This window comes from Typopeltis vanoorti, chromosome 10 (assembly GCF_054136105.1).
Source record: "Typopeltis vanoorti isolate ZY-2024b chromosome 10, IOZ_Tvanoo_1.0, whole genome shotgun sequence".
NCBI classification, from domain to species: domain Eukaryota; kingdom Metazoa; phylum Arthropoda; class Arachnida; order Uropygi; family Thelyphonidae; genus Typopeltis; species Typopeltis vanoorti.
Window position 1 is genome coordinate 8,814,666 of NC_143558.1, and position 22,407 is coordinate 8,837,072.

At 34.9% G+C, this 22,407-nt stretch overlaps 1 protein-coding gene across 4 annotated transcripts in view; it reads left to right on the forward strand.

Annotated features, from left to right (window-relative positions):
- The window catches only part of LOC150102159 (embryonic polarity protein dorsal-like), a 150,255-nt gene that overhangs the window by 110,345 nt on the left and 17,503 nt on the right, over positions 1 to 22,407 (forward strand). For all 4 annotated transcript variants that reach the window (XM_090399821.1, XM_090399822.1, XM_090399823.1 and 1 more), the window contains 2 exons: positions 4,793 to 4,933; positions 14,835 to 14,933. In XM_090399821.1, coding sequence (XP_090255947.1) covers positions 4,793 to 4,933; positions 14,835 to 14,933 — 240 coding nt within the window. The remainder of the gene's footprint in view (positions 1 to 4,792; positions 4,934 to 14,834; positions 14,934 to 22,407) is intronic.

Sequence of the window (22,407 nt, forward strand, 5' to 3'; positions counted from 1 at the left end):
GGACTCGTTATTACTAACACGATGTTCCAATATAAAAATGTACAAATTGACATGGAGAGAAGAGGCAAGGAATAGGAAAATTCTCATTGACTATGTTATTATTGATAGTGATGTTTTCTCCCTGGTTCAGGACACCACAGTGTACAGAGGAATTGAAATTGGAACTGATCACTATTTAGTCTTGAACAGGATAAAGTTGAATTTTGTGTTGAAAAGAAGAACATGTAAGAAAGTTTTAAAGCGAATAAAAGTTGAGCAGCTCTCAGATGTGAATTTTAGACTAAAATACACCAACATGATTGAAGAAAAAATGAAAGAGTTTGAGAACAGGACAAACCTTGGAGATTCAGTGGAAAGCCATGAAGAAAACACTGATTAATTCAGGCAGAGAGGCATGTGGTGAGGTTGACTGTAAGAATAGAAAAATCGGAACTCCATGGTGGACACAGGAAGTTAAAGAGGCAGTGAAAGAAAAGAAACAAGCATATCAAAAGTTCTTAGCAAATAAGTCGGCTTGTGCCCTTGGAGAATACAGAGACAAATGTAAGAAAACTAAACATTGTGTAAAACTAGCAAAACAAAAGTCATGGGAAAACTTTCGTGAGAACATAGAAAATAAATACCAAGAAGGTGGTAAGATATTCTGGAGGTTGTTGAAGAAGCTTAGGAATGGAGGAAAGAGTGCTGTAAAAGGAGTTAGAGATGATAAAGATGACATGAAAACGGGAGAAAAAGATATCCTTGAGTATGGAGTAATTACTTTGAAAAATTGCTAAGTGAAACAAGCAGTGATGACAGCACAGTGGTAAAAAAATACTGACTATGCATGCAGTCAGGAATACATATCCATACTTGAAGTAGAAAAAGCCGTTAAAAGCCTGAAATGTGAAAAGGCAGCAGGAGTAGATGATATTCAACCAGAAATGCTCAATTATGGAGGTATAAAAGTCTTACGGTGGCTGCACTGCATAGTTCAGAAGGCCTGGACAGATGGTCGAATTCCAGATGATTGGAGTAGAGCTCTCATAGTACCCATATATAAAAATGAAAATAAAATTGATTGTGAGAATTACAGAGGTATTTCTCTACTGAGTGTTCCTGGTAAGATATATGCAAGTATACTTGAGAAACAGTTGAGAAGGATTGTGGAAGAGAAGCTTGGTGAAGAACAAGCTGGATTCAAGCCAAATAAAATTTGTCAGGATCAGATTTTTACTTTATGACAGATAGTTGAGAAATTATGGGAATATAACAAAGATATGTATTTAAGTAAGTTAAAGGACAATCATGTATAGACCCAGCCTTTTGCCTAAAATTAATAATAGAGAAAAGAAGAGAATATAATTTAGAAACACATATTGCATTTATTGACTTTGAAAAAGCATTTGGCAAAGTTAAAAGAAACATATTATTTAACATATTAAAAGAAAGACAAATACCAAATAATATCCTAAAAGCTGTCACAAGTATATATGAAAATAATCAAATACAAATAAGATTAAATCACGAGCTATCATATACAAGAGAGATAAACCAAGGGGTCCGACAGGGATGTCCCCTCTCAGCAACTCTTTTTAATATCTACTTAAATGAAATAATAATAAAATGGAGTAAAAATTTACATCAAGGAATTAAACTTTCACCTACAGTTAACTTAAACACTCTCCTCTTTGCAGACGACCAAATAATAATTACAAATTCTGATGATAACTTACAGAAAGCTATTTTAAATCTAAATGAGATATCCAAAGATTATGGCATGATAATAACAATGGAAAAATCAAAAACTATGGCCTTTAAAGGATAAGATCCAGCAAGAACTAAAATAGTAATAGATAACAAGATCTTAGAACAGGTGAATTCATTTAACTACCTAGGATGTATGATCACATATGAAAAAGATATAAACGTAAAAATTGCAAAATATTTAAAAATAACAGGTGTAATTAACTCTATATTTAAACCAAACCTAGTTCAAAAACAAACCAGGCTAAAAGTATACAATACATTAGCCTTACCAGTCTTAATGTATGGAAGCAAAATCTGGACAATAAAACAAAAAGACAAACAAAGATTAACAACAGCAGAAATGAAGTAAATTGTAGACCTGACTAGACAAACATTATTGAAGAAAAAATGAAACAAATTGAAAACAAGAACCAAACTTTGGAGTCTCAATGGCAAACTCTGAAGACGACATTGATTCAGCTAGGGAGATATGTGGTGAAGTTGTCTGTAATGATAAAAAAAAATAACACCATGGTGGACACAAGAAGCAATCCCTGGAAAGAAGAAAGCATACCAAAAGCTCCTAGCAAATGAGTCGGCAGATGTCCTAAAAGAATATAGAAAATACAGAATAGTGACAACTTAAATATAGATTATATATTGCTCTGTATAATCTCTGTATGATGTTCCATTCACCCCATATAATTGTAGCGTTTTGAAAAGCTTCTCTCTTGGCACCTTGTCATATGCTTTTTCCAGATCTACAAAACTTAAATACAGATCTTTGTTATATCCCCATGTTTTCTCAACTATTTGTCTTAAAGTGAAAATCTGATCTTGGGCCTCTATTTGGCCTGAACCCAGCTTGTTCTTCTCTAAGTTTCTCTTCCATAATCTTTCCCAATCTCTTTTCAACTATACTTGCATAAATCTTACCTGGAACACTTAGTAGAGAGTTCCTCTTTAATTCTCACATTCAGCTTTATTCCCTTTTTTATACATGGTTACTATGAGATCTCTACTCCAATCATTGGGAATTCGACCTTCTGACCAGGCTCTCTGAATTATTCAGTGTAGCCACAGCAAAACTTTTATACCTCCATACTTAAACATTTCTGGTTGAATATCATCTATTCCAGCTGCCTTTTCACATTTCAAGCTTTTGCCAGATTTTTCTACCTCAAGTATTGATTTGTACTCCTCTTTGCATTCCTCTTGAAAATTTTCTAGTATGGTTCTGTCACTGCTTGTTTCATTTAACAGTCTTTCGAAGTAATTACTCTAGACATCTGGGATATCCTTATTTTCAATATTCACCTTTATCATCCTTGTTTCCTTTTACAGTACTTTCCTCCATTTCTAAGCTTCTTCAATAGCCTCTAGAATATTTTACCACCTTCTTGATTTTTATTTCTATGTTCTTATTAAAATCTTTTCATGACTTTTGTTTACATAGTGCTTTGCTTTCTTTTATTTTTCTCTGTATTCTCTAAAAGTACAAGCTGATTTAATTGCCAGGAACTTTCAATAGGCTTTCTTCTTGTCATTGATTGCTGCTTTAACTTCCTGACTCCACCATGGAGTTTTGATTTTTATTCTTACAGATAACCTCACAACATATGTCTTTGGCTGACTCAGGGTTTGCCATAATAATCAAGGTTTTTGGTCTTGTTTTAAATCTTCCAATTTTTCTTGAAATATGTTTGTGTATTTGAGTATATTTCATGTCCAAAAGCCTCTCATCTATGATTTGTTTTAAAACGTTCTTATAAACTCTTTTCAATATGAAATTCAATGTTTATCCTTCTCAAAACTAAATAGTAATCGCCTCCTAATTTAAATTCTTGTATCCTGAGCTATCAACTGTAACACAGTCAGTGTGACTTTTCTTATTTTTTGCATCTTCTCTCCATGCGAATTTGTGCATATTTTTATGTTGGCACATGGTGTAATAACTAGATCATGTCCTGAATAGAAATCCAACCAGACAATTACCATTATTATTAGCTTTTGCTCTGCTCTTCAAATTTTCCCAAAACATTTCTATATGTCTGGTAATCATGTCCTACTCTGCATTTAGATCTCCAAAAAGCACCAACTTTTCCTTTTTCATTGTGTCAGTTGCTTTCTGTAAAGCCTCAAAAAATTCCTCTAGTTTTTACTTAGTAATAGAACTTTATGTTGGAACATAGGCACAAATAAGTCTCATCATGCAGTTCCCCATTTTGGATATTTGCTCACATCACTCTGCTGTATACTGCCTGCCATTCAAGAAGATTATTCTTGTATTTAGTATTAAATACTATAGCTGCTCCTTCTTTTCCATGATTATTATTGCCTGAATATAACATGTTGTTGTTTAGAAAAATGTTATATGTCCTGTTTTTGTCTTCTTTATCTTCTTTGACATAATGCTTATTATGTCGATTTGGTACTTATCCAATTCTTCTATTAGTTCTATTTCTTTTTCATTGATGCTTCTTACATTAATAATACCAATCTGAACTTTGCTGATGTTGAGTTGGGATGTGTTCCAGCAGCTGACTTTGCACTATTCACCTTGGTTTGCTGAAGATGGGGCCCTTGTTTAACCAGTCCATGCACTGGGCAGCATGAAATTCTATCATGTTATACCATAATTTTACATTGTGGTTTAAAGCCAATAAAGAATACAGTTTGGTCAGCTAAATCCCAAAATGTCATCTCACCCTCATTCATTCAGTATTCAGATAAATACCTAACAGGGTGCACCAGTCAGTTCTCTGCATTCCTTAAAAGGCTATGTGGATGTCTCCTCTCAGTTATACAGCTTTGATCCTTAAGCACCAATTATAATAATAGTCGTTTATATAACAGTAGTCGTAAAATAATGAGAAAAAAAATCAGAATTTGTTTTGTCTGTACTCTAACTGAATCGTCTTAATGCTGTACTATTTTTGAGGTTGTTAACAGTAGTCATACAGAGCTAATGGCATATGTTGTTATTCCTCTTTAATGTATCAAATAGTGAACAAAAAGTTTAATAATATGTATTACATGTATAATAGGATAACTTTTCTTTTAGCTGGCTTTGCACATGCAACACAATCAAGTGGCATTGATTTGAATATGGTCCGTCTTTGTTTTCAAGTATTTCTCCAAGGACCAGACAAGAAATGCAAGCTTCCTCTTGCTCCAGTAGTTAGTGATCCTATATATGACAAAAGTTAGTAGTTTTATTATATTAATACTTTTACTCTGAAGTCCTAGCAAAAATTTACCCAAAGTTAGTTATAATTAAATTATACTGAATATATTATACTATAACTGCATGGTAATTCTGTCATTTATACCACTGAAATTGTTTCATCATATTACAATACTTATACTTGAAAGTACTAGCATCTTGTCGAGCAGATATTCTGTAGATGAAGAATATATATTTTTACTTAAATAATCCATAATTAATTTTATCGTTTTCTGTTTCCTCAAGAGAAAAGGATAAAAATCTAGAACTCAAAAATATAGAAAACCATTTAAATAGAGAAGTAAATATTAAATCACCATTCAAAATAAGTACCATGATCATGAAATGAAGAACCATTGGTTTCATATATGTGTTGTATATAGACATATATGGATATATATTTTTTTTTATATGGCTCTCATCCATACCATGAATGGGCTAAGGATTTTTTTTTTTTTATTAATTTTATATATTTGTTTGTATTTTTACATTTATTTTTATCTAGTATGGAAAACCTTGCCCAAGAGACAGATCAGACATGGAATTTTTCAAGCCATCACCAGTAAACAGGGCAGTGGTCTCACACAGGCATTGAAATTTTTCTCTCATCTAAAGACAATGACAAACATCCAAGCCTATTGCAGGATTCGAACCCACATACTGTTGGTTGGAGAGCAGTTACACCAACCGCTCAGCCAATCACGCTGACTATAGAGCTTTCCAATTTTTCTTGAGCTCATCTTCTTTCCATAACAATATTTTCTCATCAAAAAGCATTTCAAATCTTTTTTTTAAGTGTCCCTTCAGAAAATTTTTCACTTCTTAAATGATCACTTGCTGTTGATTTATTACTGATTCCTTTTCTCTCTCTCTCTCTCTCTCTCTCTTGTCTTTACAGGAAACCTCATGTTAGTATTTGAACCCAGGTCATTGCCACGTGTACTTAGTTAAAATATACATAATATAAATATAATACAGAGTGATTGTAAAGTTGCACAACCCGGAAATGACACACATTTGTTTTGAGGTTAGTTACAAGTATATGAAAAATGAAACAACTACAAATATGGGTTATAATCAGAACCTTTATAACAAAAGAAGAATAGGAACCTCATAACATATGTTGAAAGTGGCTGCCTCCTTCAGGAATGCAAACTCAAGTTCTCTTTACCAGGTTTGATGCCACCTTGTAAAGCACCTGTACACTGATGTTTTCAGTTATCACTGTTGAAATATTCATTTTTATTTCATCCAGTGTGTGAGGATTATTCCCATAAACAATACCTTTTAAGATACCCTAAAGGAAAAAATATGGTGATTTTGGAGGCCACAATTCTTTCGAGATGAGGCAGTCACCAAAAAATTCATGCAAAAAATGTACAGTACTAGTCGATGTGTGGCACATAGTACTGTCTTGCTGGAACCAACAATGGCATTCACTGACATCAAGGCATGCCAAGAACACCTTGATGATGTCTTGGTAGACAGAACTGTTCACTGTCTTTTCAAAGAAAATGGGTCCCACTAGACGATGGCATGACACCGAACTCCGATTTTTTGAGAATGCAAAACTTTTTCATGAAAAGGATGTGGATTTTCACATGACCAAATCCTATTGTTTTGATTATTCACATACCCACTGAGGTGAAACCAGGCCTCATCACTGAAGAAAACTATCAAGCATCTCTATACTACATTCTTAAATGAATGAGTGTAACCATCTGCAGATTATTCATTTGCCTTTATCTGGGTCCTTCAGTTCAAGGACTGAGTGCACACGATATGAAGGTGTAATGATCTCACAGCTTTCTGAGCACTACCATATGATATTGATGATTGCATAGTAAGTTTCTTGAGGTGTTTTGTTGGGGACCACTGCAGTGCTCTTTACCTCATCCATTTTATTGTCAGTCAAAATGGAGGGATACAGAGCGATTCCTATCTCATTATCGTCAACCTCTGAGGGACTGCAGTACCTGAATATTTCTTGTGAAATTCCTCAGTAACACAGGCGTAAGAACAATTAGCAAAATAATTTTCCAAAATGAAAACTCATTGCAGCTGGGAAAAAGACATTGCACTTACACAACGAACAAAGCTACTGAGAACAATCTGTACACGTCAGAGTCCATGTCTCCATTAGTTTGTAATAATATGATGGTGACATCTAGTGGCATAAGGAATGATAATGATTTGGAAACAATTGGTACAAATTTAAACTTTTGGTTACACAACTTTACGATCACCCTGTATAAAGACTGTTCTTCTAAATTCCAAGAATAATTTTATCAACTGAAGATCTCTACTTTTACAGAATTGTAATCTTGATAAGGGAAGGTTAGGTGATTAGTAATATAATAAATTGTTTGAAATAAAGTTTCCTTTTTGGTCCATCAACCATTTCCTGTTAAATTCTCAAATGAACTGTTTTTGTAATATCCTGTTGACTTGACCTGCAATAGAATGCAGATACTTCCTATGGTAACCATTGATTTAAATGAGCAGATTTAAATAAACTTACTGCAACACTATTAAACTTATTGCAAGTTTTTCCACTTGGTTATGTTATAAATTAAAGATATCAAGAAATTATATTTTTCATTTAATCCTTTATCCAAGTTTGAGCAAACAAGTTTGTGCCTGAACTATTTTCATGACTGGGGCAACTAGTATAAAGAAGCTAATGACTTCACATCACTGCCTAGTATCCCATAATGCAAAGCACATCTCCTTGCAGACATATATTATTATTATTAGACACGTCCAGGGAGTCCAAAGACTCATCGAGGGAGGGTACCTGCTCTAAAACTCTGTCTCCGCCACTCAATCCACCAACTGACTGCAACTAGACCAATGCTATCTACCGTCTCCCACCACGACTAGTATTTCCAAGGACAATCACAAACATCCATGCGGGATTCAAACCTGCAACCTTTTGGCTGGAGAGCAGATACGCTAACCACTCGGTTAATGTATAATGCTATGCATTATTGGAAAGGTCACTACCCAGACCGGTTTCAACCTTTATTGAGGTCTCATCAGTGGGAGCCAGACCCAGAGGTGAGACTCACGTTGAAGTAATGCAGAAGTCATATTTTCGTATACGAGTAGCTGAAAGCTGTCACACATTATTATTAAAATACTCTGGATTAGAGATAGTTGTTGATAAGACCTCAATAAAAGTTGAAACCGGTCTGGTTAGTGACCCTTACCAGAATGCATAGCATTTATACATGTCTTCAAGGAGACGTGCTTTGCATTATGGAATACTAAGTGATGTGAAGTCATTAGCTTCTTTATACAAGTTGCCCCAGTCCTGAAAATAGTTCAGGTGCAAACTTGTTTGCTTACACTTGGATAAAGGATTAAACCAAGAATATATTTTCTTGGTATCTTTAATTTATATTCTATTAAACTTAACTTTTTACTAAGCTGTACTAAAATGCTCTTTCAGTTCATCAAATGAATATTACATTGAAAAGAATAATATGTATGAAAGTTTTAAAAATAATTAAAGTTGAGCAGTTTTTGCAGGAGAACTGTGGACTCAACTAACTATACAAACATTATAACCTAAATTGAAAGCCAAACACCTATTTTTCTGGCATCCTTAATAATAATTAAGGGGATACAAATCCCTTGTTGTTCAACTGCCAGTAAGCAAAACTCTAAGATCGAGACCTACGAATCTATGAGTTTCATATATAATCGGCGAATCCAAGAGTAAATGACCACTTTGTAGTACAACACCAAGGCAACTCGAAGCAAAGGTGGAGCAAGCTCCCTCACTATCCTTGATATTTTCTCATAATGTAAAAACACAGCTCCCTAGAGGATGTAATACTGTAATTACATTATGAGGAGAGGTCACTACCCAGACTGGTTTCAACCTTTTTTGAGATCTCATCAGTGAGTAGGTAGACCTGGAAGATAACAAGGTTTAAGTGAAAAGAACTTACATACCTTTACTATATGAATGCCATAAAGGTGTGTTTGTATATTATAACATAAATTGAAAGCCAAACGGCTATTTTTCTGGTATCCTTAATAATAATTAAGGGGATACAAATCCCTTGTTGTTCAACTGCCAGTAAGCAAAACTCTAAGATTGTGAACTATGAATCTATGAGTTTCATATATACCGAAAAACTATCGGCGAATCCAAGAGTAAATGACCACTTTGTAGTACAACACCAAGGCAACTCGAAGCAAAGGTGGAGCAAGCTCCCTCATTATCCTTGATATTTTCTCATAATGTGAGGGAGCTTGCTCCACCTTTGCTTCGAGTTGCCTTGGTGTTGTACTACCAAGTGGTCATTTACACTTGGATTCGCCGATAGTTTTTCGGTATGTATGAAACTCGCAGATTCGTAGTTCTCGATCTTAGAGTTTTGCTTACTCGCAGTTGAACAACAAGGGATTTGTATCCCCTTAATTATTATACAAACATTATTCAAGAAAAAATGAAACAGTTCAAAAACAAGAACCAAATCTTGGTGTCTTGGTGGCACTCAGAAGAAAATATTTATTCAGTTAAGGAGTCATGTAGTGAAGTTGTCTGCAAGGATAAAACCATCATGAACACAACAGGTTAAGGAAGCAATCCTGGAAAAGAAGAAATTTATGATACTTAAAGAAGGCAAAAAGATATAAATGAAAGTTTGAAATATTTAAAATATATATCATGCATATAGTTAAACAAGATTTATCCAAATCATTCTCAGCCAAATTCCTGAAAATAATTTAACTGGTTTTAATAGAACCTCCATAGCACAATTGGAAGAATGATGGTATGTTGCGCCCTTCAATTGTAAAATGCCTAAGTTCGATTCTCGTCATGACGGAAGGAATCTTTATATTAGTTTTTTTCAGTTGAAGGCAAGTTAGCAGTGTTTTTTCCTCCCAGAAACTCGGGTTTTTTTATCCCGCAAACAAAACAAACAAATCAGCCTTCAGAACACATGCAATTTACAGACAAAAAAAAATACTAGTGGTGGGCAGTAGATTGCATTGGTGTAAATGATTATAGTAGTGATAGTTTGGTGTAGTTGGGATTGAGTGATGGAGACGGAGAGTTGGGGTAGGTGCCCTCCCTCGTTGAGTCTTTGGACTCCTTGGGAGGGGCCACGAAATAATAACTCTTAGTTTGACCTTTAGTGTACTACAAATCAGTAAATTAAATAGCTTTATATGTACAGCTATTGACATATATTCTACACACAAACAGATTGCATATGCTGGTATATCAAACAACTCAGTCCTTAGTTAACAAAATCTGAATTTGATCTTGATCATCTACTCTCCATGATATTCATGAAAAGAAAAATCTTCTGAGATAATTCTGTCTTAATCATAAGAATTCATTTCTTTAGTGTGTTCATTAAAAATAAAAAATGATGGTACGACATGACAAAATTTCATGCCGGCTGGGGCGTTGCCCGGTTAAACAAGGGTCCCCATTGTTTCCGCCAGGGAACCAGGGCGAATGGTGAAAAGTCAGCTACTGTAACAAATTGGAAAACAAACCGCAACTCAACATCACCAGAGTTAAAGATCGGTACTATCAACATAAGAAGCCTGAATGGCAAAGAAATGGAGCTAGCTGAGGAATTAGATAAGTACCAGATCGACATAATAGGGGTGACTGAAACAAAAAAAAAAAAAAACTGGTGAGATCTTTCCGAGGAATAAATACAAAATGTTATATTCAGGCAATGACAATCAAGGAAACGAAGGAGTAGCCATAGTATTCAACAAAATACGAGGCTAATTTTCTTGAATGGCAGTCAGTCTCAAGTAGAGTAATGTGGGCAAATATGAGAATGGGGAACTGGACAATGAGACTTATTTGTGCCAATAATCCCACAGAAGGTTCTACTAAGGTAGAAATGGAGGAATTTTTTGAGGCTTTAGAAAAAGCAACTGACACAATGAAAAATGAAAAGTTGGTCCTTGTTGGGGATCTAAATAGCAGAATAGGAAATGACTGTGAGACATACAAAAATATTTTGGGAAAATTTGGAGAAAAGAGCAAAGCTAATAATAATGGCAAATATTTGTTGGATTTCTGCTCAGGACATGGACTGGTTATTACTAACACCATGTTCCAACATAAAAATGTGCACAAATTCACATGGAGAGAAGAGGAGGAATAAGAAAGTCTCATTGACTATGTTATTGTTGATAGTGATGTTTTCTTCCTGGTGCAGGACACCAGAGTGCACAGAGGATTTGAAATTGGAAGTGATCACTATTTAGTCTTGAGCAGGATAAAATTGAATTTCATATTGAAAAGAATAACATGTAAGAAAGTTTTAAAACGAATAAAAGTTGAGCAGCTCTTAGATGTGAACTGTAGACTAAAATACACAAAGATTATTGAAGAAAAAATGAGAGTTTGAGAACAGGAATGAAACCTTAGAGATTCAGTAGCAAACTCTGAAGAAAACATTGATTGATTCTGCCAGAGAGGCATGTGGTGAAGTTGTCTGCAAGGATAAAAAAATCAGAACTCCCTGATGGACACAGGAAGTTAAAGAGACAGTGAAGGAAAAGAAGAAAGCATATCAAAAGTTCCTGTCAAATAAGTCAGCTTGTGCTCTTAGAGAATACAGAGACAAATGCAAGAATGCTAAACACTGTATAAAACTAGCTAAACAAAAGTTATGGGTGGACTTTGGCAAGAATATAGAAAATAAATATCAAGAAGGTGGCAAAATATTCTGGAGGTTGTTGAAGAAGCTTAGGAATGGAGGAAAGAGTGCTGTAAAAGCAGTTAGAGATGATAAAGGTGACATGAAAACAGGAGAAAAAGATATCCTTGAAGTATGGAGTAATTACTTTGAAAAACTGCTAAATGAAACAAGCAGTGATGACAGCACAGTGGTAAAAAACACTGACCAGGCATGCAGTCAGGAATTCATATCCATTCCTGAAGTAGAAAAAGCCATGAAAGGCTTGAAATGTGGAAAGGCAGCAGGAGTAGATGATTTTCAACCAGAAATGCTGAAGTATTGTGGTATAAGAGTCTTACAATGGCTGCACTGCATAGTTCAGAAATCCTGGACAGAGGGACGAATTCCCGATGATTGGAGTAGAGCTCTCATAGTACCCATATATAGAAAGGGAAATAAAACTGAATGTGAGAATTACAGAGGTATTTCCCTACTGAGTGTTCCTGGCAAGATCTATGCAAGTATACTTGAGAAACTGTTGAGAAGAATTGTGGAAGAAAAGCTTGGTGAAGAACAAGCTGGATTCATGCCAAATAGAGGCTGTCAGGATCAGATCTTCACTTTACGACAAATAGTCGAGAAAGCATGGGAATATAACAGAGATCTGTATTTAAGTTTTGTCGATTTGGAAAAGGCATATGACAAGGTGCCAAGAGAGAAACTATTCAATACGCTATAGATATATGGTGTCAATGGGGCATTATATCAAGCAATACTTAGTCTTTATTTGAGTTGTAAGTCAGCAGTTAGAATTGAAAGAGGTAGCGGAAGATGGTTTAATGTTAAAACTAGTATGAGACAAGGATATATATTTTCCAATCTTTTATTCATTATCTATATGGATCACATTATGAAGGAAAGTGGTATTAAACATGCTGTCAAAATTGCAGATGTTAATGTCAGCTCTTTGCTTTATGCAGATGATGTTATACTTCTAAATAAATCCGCTACAAGTCTGCAAGATTCTATGACTAAATTGAATAGCTGTTGTAATAGATATGGTATGAAGGTCAGCAATAAAAAGACAAAGACGATGAAAATAGGCAGAATCATTGAAAATGTCAACTGTGTTGTGAATGGAGAACCTGTGGAACAAGTGAAACATTTCAGCTACTTAGGCACGATTTTTACTGAAGATGGTAAATTAAATATAGAAATAGACAACAGAATCAGCAAAGCTGGTATGGTAGGAAGTCAATTGAATAAATTCATATGGAATAAGAGAGAAATTAGTCGGAACACTAAATTAGCTGTATACAAGACAGTGTTCAAACCAGTTTTAACTTATGGATATGAGAGGTGCGTCAGAAGTAAAACACTTGACCAAAGACTAGAGACTGCAGATATGAGAGTCCTGAGAAAGATTATAGGCGTGAACAGATGGCATCAATGGCAATATCACATTGAAAACGAGGATATTAGGAAAGAACTTGACATTGTCAACATCCAGGAATGCATTAGCAGAGCTAATCTCAGGTGGTATGGTCACTTAAACAGAATGGGCTAAGAAAGATTAGCAAGACAAGTGTTCTCTGCCAGGTTGGCAGCAAAACGACCCAGAGGAAGACCAAGATATAGGTGGATTGATACGGTACAAAGTGCCTTAGACTATAGAAATATACGATCTGATAATGTTGGAGTCTTGACAAGTAACAGACTGATTTGGAGGAAAATTGTAGATAGGAAGTTAGTAATGATGTAATTTTTTTCATGTAGTACTATCATATCCTGTACACCCTTTGACGGTACATGGCAGGAATTTGATGATGATGAGTGTGTTAGCTGAAAGACAAGGAATGTGAATAGATCACATCAATCTGATGAGCAATGGCATCTCTCATAAGAAATTTAGCAGATAAATTTCATAGTTCATAGTTGGTTAATATGGAGGAAGGGGGGGGGGGGTTCTTAACACAGTCCTCAAGTGAACCTCAGTTTCAGGTTCACTTGCCAGAAATCTTTCTTTTCAAGATTCTGATGTTTTATGGATCCTAAATCTAGATATCTGACCTGCTTGTAGATCTATTTCCACCTTAAATGATCTCACAATCTCCCCTATATCCAGGTTCCGTTGCAGGTCCATTTTATTCCCTAATTTTATTGGTTTAATTTTGGTCTATCATGATGAAAAATTGACAAGTTAACTGGAAGGAAACCCTTTGCCACCTCTGTATGAGACTGACTTGCTCTTTCAGGTGAATAAACCTATTTCAGTGAAATGTTCCTAGAGCCTCTGTAGCTCAGTTGGTATATACCGAAGCCCTTTGGTCAGAAAGACCTGGGTTTGAATCCCGTCCAAGATATGAGGAACCTTTTCTGGTCTCTTTATACTAAAGGTGAGTTAGCCCGTCTCATACAGAGGTAGGGGGGGGGGTTCACCCAGAAACTAGAGTTTTTCTTCCGCCAGAACAGGCAAACCAGCCCATGAACACATGGATCTACAGTCATAAATACATACTTAATCCCTCACTAGGAGGTCTCAACCAGTCCTAAGGAACAGTTGAGGAATGAGGGGGGGGGGAACCCAATACAGATAAATAAAGTAAAGTGAATTGTTCCTAGTATCAACAATTTGAATTTTGGATGTTTATTATTTAGTATATATGTATGTATTATTTAGTTTCTCTCTAAATATATAAACTGCAGTTTATCATATTCTAGAGATGGCAAATTTAATGTGAAAATGCCAGAGAAGTATTGAATGCCTCATCCATGTTATATAGACCACCTTTGAACATATTGAATCTTTAACTTAAGTATATCTATCTTGATGTTTCACCCAGATATATGCCCTTATTTACAAATAGTCGTTGGGTGAAGAGCTTGGTTATATGGATAATATAGTGCTTATCATCACAATCACCTGAGCCTAATCTTATCAAAGAACTATCATTCAAGGCCTTGTTGGCTTCTCAGATTGTTGATTGGAAAATGATTTCTTGGGACAATTCTTTTGTAATTTCACATAAACCATGATATGTCATGTCATGTCAATGGGTTACCCTTTTATGGAACTAATGGGATATTAGTTAAAGTGTAATTTTCCTCATTAGGTAAGCATTTGTAGTTCTCTTAGTTCATATAAGTTAATTTATATGACTGTGTGTGTGTGCACTTTATTTATATGACCATACTTTCTTATTTAGAAGCCATGTCGGAACTGACAATTGTCAAGTTAAGTCATTTTTCTTCATCAGTAAGGGGTGGAACAGAAGTTATTTTGTTGTGTGATAAGGTTTGTAAAGGTAAGACAATTTCTTGTTTAATAAGTTCCTAAATTAAATGATAATTCAACAGCAAGAGAATTTTCAACATTGTCACATAAAAACGTAATCTTGGTTTTATTCAATTGTTGACTTAGAAAGACTTCCATGCCAAATTTGAGTTGACATTATTTACCACAAGTATTGAAAAGTGACATTAGCAGCATGATGTTGGAGGTTTAATGGAATATTTACAGCACTAGGAAATGGTTAAAAACTAATTTTAATGCTTCCAATATTTCATCTCAGTCACTGAGACTTCTTCAGGGATTACATATAACTCTTGTAACGTGCATGCACACACACCAACCAACAATACAGTACTAAATGAAACACATGGATGTTTCATTTCCATTACATGGAAAATTTTGAAAAATGAGCCATAGATTCAGCCCTTCTCAAACCTTCTATCTGGCTAAGATATGAAGATGATGTGTTCTCTATTTGGCCTCTTGGTCCAGACACATTAGACTCCTTCCTCAGTCACTTCAATAGCCTACATCCAAGAATGCAGTTTACGATGAAAAAGGAAAATAACAATAGTTTACTGTTTTGTAGACACCTTAGTAACATGCCTTCCTAATGGTAACCTTTCCTTCACTGTATATAGAAAACCTACTCACAGAGGCAGATACATTCACAAACTCTCCCACCACCATCCCCTCTCAACAATATGGCATTATTAAAACTCTGGCCAATAGAGCCTATAATCTTTGTTCCAGTGGCTACAGCAATTCCCGAATTAAAAAAATAATCAGTTCCTCCCCCCATTCTTCAGCCATCACTTCAGATGAATTTTAGAAATGCCATCACCATTCCCTTCATCCATGACACACCAGAAAAAATAGCCAGGTCTTTAAAAAAAAGTACAACCTCTACACAGCTTTTAAACCCCACTGGTCACTTGCTACCTTTATCTGTTTTACCAAAGATCAGCTCTCTCTTCTCTCAGTGCCTGGAGTATATAATCTACCCTGTTCCTGCAAGTTGGCTTACTTTGGATGGTAGATCAGCGACCATCCATTTAGAGCAGGCATGTCAAACATGCGGGCCACTTGAGGCCCACCGACAAGTAACATGCGGCCTGCCAAATTTTATAACCAATATGGTTATTTAACTTTTGACAACACCAAATTAAATAAATATATTTAAAAAATGTTTATTTCACTGAAGATTATTTTATATGTCAAACTATTGAATTTTAACAAACAAATCTACATATGCGGCTACATCTGCTGACCACAGCAATCGGAGGCTAGCTGTTAGCAATTTTCAAGTCATAAGAAAGTGTAGTGTTTTCTTTATAATTAATAAAGAATTTATAAACATAATGTCAAAACCTTCAACCAGTATGAGTAAAAACGGTTAATTGAAGAACATCTTAGTTTTCAAGAAAAATGGGAGTTACAATATTTTTGTATTCAAGGAAAAAAAAAATTATGCCTGATATGTAGAAACTTTATTGCAGTTTGCAAAGAATATAATATTAAAAGGCATTACGATACAAATCATAAAGAAAACTATGACAAATATGTTGCGAAACTTCATGAAGATAAATTGTCAGAATTAAAGTTGACACTTCAAAATCAACAAAGTGTATTTATCAAACCTATTGAAGATAATAGAGCTACAGTAAAAACCAATTATTTGTTATCACATTTAATGCAAACAAGTCAATCATTCACTGAAGAGGAATTTATTCGCAAATGTATTAGTAAAACAGTTGAAGTGTTGTGCCCTGATCAGTTAAAGATATTTAAAAATATGAGCTTATCTCGAAATACCATTGCTAGCAGAATTAATGATATAGCTGGGAACTTAAGGAATCAACTAAAATCAATAATTCCAACATTTCAGACCTATTCCCTTGCAATTGACAACAGTACAGATGTATGGGATATCGCTCAGCTGGCTGTTTTTATTCTTGGTTGTGATATGAACTTAAAAGTAAGTGAAGAACTTCTAGAAATTATTCCTATGCACGATACAACCGCTGGAGTTGATATTTTTGACACGCTTATGGAAGTTTTGAATGAATACAATTTACCATTAAAAAAGCTAGTTTGTCTTGCAACTGATGGTGCTCCTGCCATGACTGGTGTTGTTAAGGGAATTGTTACAAATTTAAAAGAAAAATGCAAAGAACAAGGTAATAATAATTTTCAACATTTTCATTGCATTATTCATCAACAAACACTATGCTCCAAAGTTTTAAATATTGGACGTGTCCTAAAAAATGTCACTAAATTATATTCATGCACATAGGCTTAATCATCACCAATTTAGTAACTTTCTAGAAGATATAGAAAGTGAATATAGCGATCTACCTTATTATATAGAAATTAGATGGCTTTCCAGTCATAAAGTTTTAAAGCGATTCTTCGAATTGCTGGATGAAATTGCCATTTTTTTAGAATCGAAAAATTATGAATGTGAAATATTAAAAAATGATCAATCGGTAAAGGACCTGGCTTTTCAGTTGACATAAGTCAACTTAATCTTAAGCTACAAGGCAAACATGTAGTTACCATGTTATTTGACAGTATTAACATTTTCAAACAGAAATTATTACTTTGGCAAAAACAAATTCAAAGAAAATTTATCCCATTTTGAATGTTGTCAATCATTATTACAAAAATCACCGAAATTGAAATTTTCAGAATGTGCCAATCAAATTAAGTTATTAGAAAATGAATTTAAAAGAAAATTTTTAGATTTTAAGAAATCTGAAAATCGGTTTCACCTGTTTACTTCTCCTCTATCAATTGATGTTGAAACTGTTGATGACAGTTTACAGTTGGAATTAATCGAAATTCAGTGTGATTCTGTATTGAAACAAAAATATATGGATGTTGGAATTCCAAAATTCTATAATTATCAATCGATCGATGCCCCAATGTGTTATGTGCAATTAGGCGTATTTTATCTATGTTCAGTAGCACATATTTATGTAAACAACTATTTTCAATTGTAAGGAATAATAAAACTGCAGAAAGATCAAGATTAACAGACCAGCATGTGCAAGCAATATTGAAAATAACTACAGCTCAACAAATTCAACCAAATTTTGAAGACTTCGTTAATGAAAAACGTCAAGTTTCTTCAAAAAAAAATGATATGCATAATTTTATTTAAATATGTAAACGTTATATTTTATATGTATTTTTATAACATGGTTGTATTTTGTATATACTCTAATGTTAATATTAAAAAATCTTTTTCCTCTTTATTTCAAGATTTTTTTCTGTTGCGGCCCACAGCTTGATGTATAATTCTTTATTTGGCCCTTGGAGGTAAATGAGTTTGACGTGCGTGGTTTAGAAGAACACAAATCATACATCTGTAATCACAACTGTGGTCAATCTGGCCTTGCAGATCATGTATTCCAGAAAACCACCATAGTAAATTTAAAAAGGAAAGACTGTTTTTAGAATCTGCAACAAAATTTGTCAGATGTCCCACTTTACATTCTAGGCCACCTACAAATGCCCTTAGAGGGTACATCACCTAGATAGGACTTTAGTCACCCACATGTTTCACTTAGAATTATGTTGTATTTGAGTGTGTGTTACAAGCGTTATTTTTAATCCTTCAAGTTAAAAATAACGCTTGTAACACACACTCAAATTTCAGTGACTGAGACAAAATATTGGAAACATTAAAATTAGTTTTTTAATCCTTTCCTAGTGCTGTAAATATTTCAATAAATCTCCAACATGATGTCTTCCCAGCACTTAGCCTTAACACACGGATATTAGCGGCATGCTTTAAAGCTGCAGTCATGCATTCTCATGTGAAGTGAAATGGGTGTGTCAAACGGAGGGAAGCAGTTCTATAACAACTGCTTCCCTCCATTTGACAATTGCCTCCATACGAAATTGCACTTCTGCTCTGTTTGGCTTAAAAGTAGTGATGTGTGTGTGTGGGGGGGGGGGAATCAGTTAAATACATGACAAAAGGACACATGCAATTAACAAGAAATAAATCCTTTTTATTTTATTTTGGTAGCAAGCTGAATTATACCAGTTGACTGTCACTTTAGCAAGCACCACTATTAAAAAAAAAAACAACTCGCTCATTATAAGAAACTACTGAAAAATCCTCACTAAAGCACCATAGATATGTGTTAAAGATGATTATGATAAGCTATCCACTAACAAAATGTTCCTATAGTAAGAGTCCACTGGTTTAAAGAAGATTGTCTCATCTTGGATTGATTAATGATACTGACTGATGAAATTGGATAATGAACAAAAAGATGGAAAGAAATATAAAGAGAGATAGAAAGTTTATGGTAGGTGTTTAGTCCCTGTTGTTTCCATACAACATTTCTAGCTACTCCCATAAACTCTTTTCTCTCTCTTTCTCTTTCACCCCTCCTTTCTGTATATTTCCCTTCCCATATTAAATTTCTTTCTAGTTAATCTAAAGATGTAGTCTCATCTTGTAGCTCAATATCTGTATCACAAACCTGGTCCAAAGTAAGATGCCTCTTCCTTTGGACTGGGTTTATAGTGAAGGAGGAGGCGACCCTATAAAAAGGGGAGCCTCCTCTAGTATTAATCTTCAAATGTAATAGTATATGTTAATAAATTAAATAAAAAAATCTGATATCACCCACTAAACAAATAGCATCTTTTCAACTGACTGTGGATTTTGAACCCCCCTCCCTCTCTTACAACAACTTGGTGAATGATTCCAAGGGTTTCCAGTAAATTTCTTAGTCCATCCACTCTGTAAAATTTGAGGTTTAAGGCCTTCCACGAGGGGGATTCACATAGCGAGAAATATGTTTTTATCTACTTATTTCCTTTTATTATATATTTATTTATAATTTTTTAAATTTAAGTTGCTACTTCCAGGTAAAGTTTAAAAAATATATATATACAGTGGTACCTTGAGATAAGAGTTTAATTCATTCCATGACGGAGCTCGTAAGTCAAAATGCTCGTATCTCAAATCAATTTTCCCCGTTGAAATTAATTAAAATGAGATTAATTCGTACCAGCCCCCAAAAAACCACTCCAATTTGTTTATAATAATGTATTTATAATGAACAAATATTGTATACAAACAAAATAAAACCAAATACTGTACATACATACATACATGTAAAAGAGAATCTAAAGAAATAAACAGCTTAACTTAATTTTCTTCTTCACTAGTTTTTTCTTTTTTGCCATGCTTTCGTCACTTTCATCTGCAGGACGCTTCAATAGAAACCTGTCCAAGGAGCTTTGTTTCTTCCTCCCTTTTAGAATGTTTCTGAAATGAGTTAGGCAAGTGTCATTAAATAGTGCTGCTGCACAACCAGTCACAACTTTTTCAGGGTGTTTCTTTTCATTAAAGTCCGAAACTTTTTCTCACATTGCCAACACTTTCTTTATCTCACTTGAAGAGATAACCTTCTCTGCGGTTGTACCAATCTGCTACAGAACCTTCATATGTATGCCACATAACCTGCAGTTTTTCTTTTAAAACCTTATGTGTCTTGAAGGCTCTGGGGTTTTCTGAATGGTATACGAGCAGCGGCTTGATCTTGCAGTCGCCACTCGCATTTGCACACAGTGCGGGGATCAACCTATCCTTCATGGGCTTGTGACCTGGCATCTTCTTTTCTTCTGCCGTTATGTAGATTTTGCATGGCATCTTCTTCCAGAAGAGCCCTGTCTCATCATAGTTGAAAACTTGTTGGGGGATGTATCCTTTTCCTTCTATCAATTCAGCAAAGGTTTTTACAAATTCCTCAGCTACCTTAGAATCAGAACTCGCTGCCTCACCATGCCTGACAACGGAGTGAATGTCGGTCCATTTTCGGAAATTTTTGAACCATCCACAACTGGTTTTGAACTGCTCTTGTAAAACCTCCTGTGCTGAAGTATCTGGGGTCTGCTGCAGCAAATCTGCATAAATGGCTCATGCCTTCTCGCAAATTATAGTCTCTGTCACAGTGTCTCCTGCGAGCTGCTTCCCTGTCAACCCAAAAATCAGCAGTTTCTCCATCTTTTCATGGACAGAGTTGCGTAGCTTTGAAATAATTTTAACGCCCTTAGCTGGAGTTATAGCCTTTATCGAGTCCTGCTTCAGAATAGTACGTATCGTAGAAGTAGTGCGATCGTACGGCGTTGTCAAGTCTATTACTCTTATGCCTTGCTCATGTTTGTCTATTATCTCACGCTTTAATTCCATGGATATCACCTTTTTCCTTTTCTCACCACTGTTCTTTACACTCACCTTCTTTGGACTCATGGTTATACGAAAAAAATTAGCTAAATAACTGTACATACAAAAAAAACCCACAAAATTAAAACTCAACACGACAGAAATACTTCTGCAGTGAGGTAAACATGTGAACTGAACAACGCGCAAGACTCGGGAATCTGAGCAGAGTGGTGGTTGTGACGTCACCGAAGTGGCTCGTATTTCAAATTCTGACTCATAACTCAAGGCAAAAAATTGACCTAGTGACGGCTCGTATCTCAAAAAACGTATGTTGGGGCACTCGTATCTCAAGGTACCACTGTATATGGAATTCTGTAGTGTTAAGATTTCTAGCTGAGATATAACAGTTTGAGAACAGGAACCAAACTTTGGAGATTCAGTTGAAAATCCTGAAGAAAACATTGATTGATTCAGCCAGAGAGGAATGTGGTGAGGTTGTCTGCAATGATAGAAAAATCAGAACTCCATGGTGGACACAGGACGTTAAAGAGGCAGTGAAAGAAAAGAAGAAAGTATATCAAAAGTTTCTGGCAAATAACTCAGCTTGTGCTGAGAAGAATTTGGCAAGAACATAGAAAATATCAAGATATTCTTTTGGAGGTTGTTGAAAAAGTTCAGAAATGGAAAAGAGTGCTGTTTAAAGGAATTAGAGATGATAAAGGTGACATGAAAACAGGAGAAAAGATATCCCTGATATATGGAGTAATTCAAAAAATTGCTAAATGAAACAATCAGTGCTAGCACAGTGGTAAAAATAACAAAACAGAGATGCAATCAGAATAAATATCCATACTTGATGTAGAAAAAGCCTGAAATGTGGAAAGGCATCTGGAATAGTTCATATTCTACCAGAAATGCTCAAGTATGGAGGTATAAAAGTCTAACAGCGGCTGCACTGCATAGTTCACAAGGTCTGGACAGAGATGAATAACAGAGGGGATAATGTATATCCTTGAATCACACCAGATATAACATTAAACCATCTTCCTGTACTTCCTTCAATTCTAACTGCTGACTTACAACTCAACTAAAGACTAAGTATTGCTTGATATAATGCCCAACCGACACCATATAACTGTAGCGTATCGAATAGCTTCTCTCTTGGCACCTTGTCATATGCCTTTTCCAAATCGACAAAACTTAAATACAGATCTTTGTTATATTCCCATGTTTTCTCAACTATCTGTCGTAAAGTGAAGATCTGATCCTGACAGCCTCTATTTGGCCTGAATCC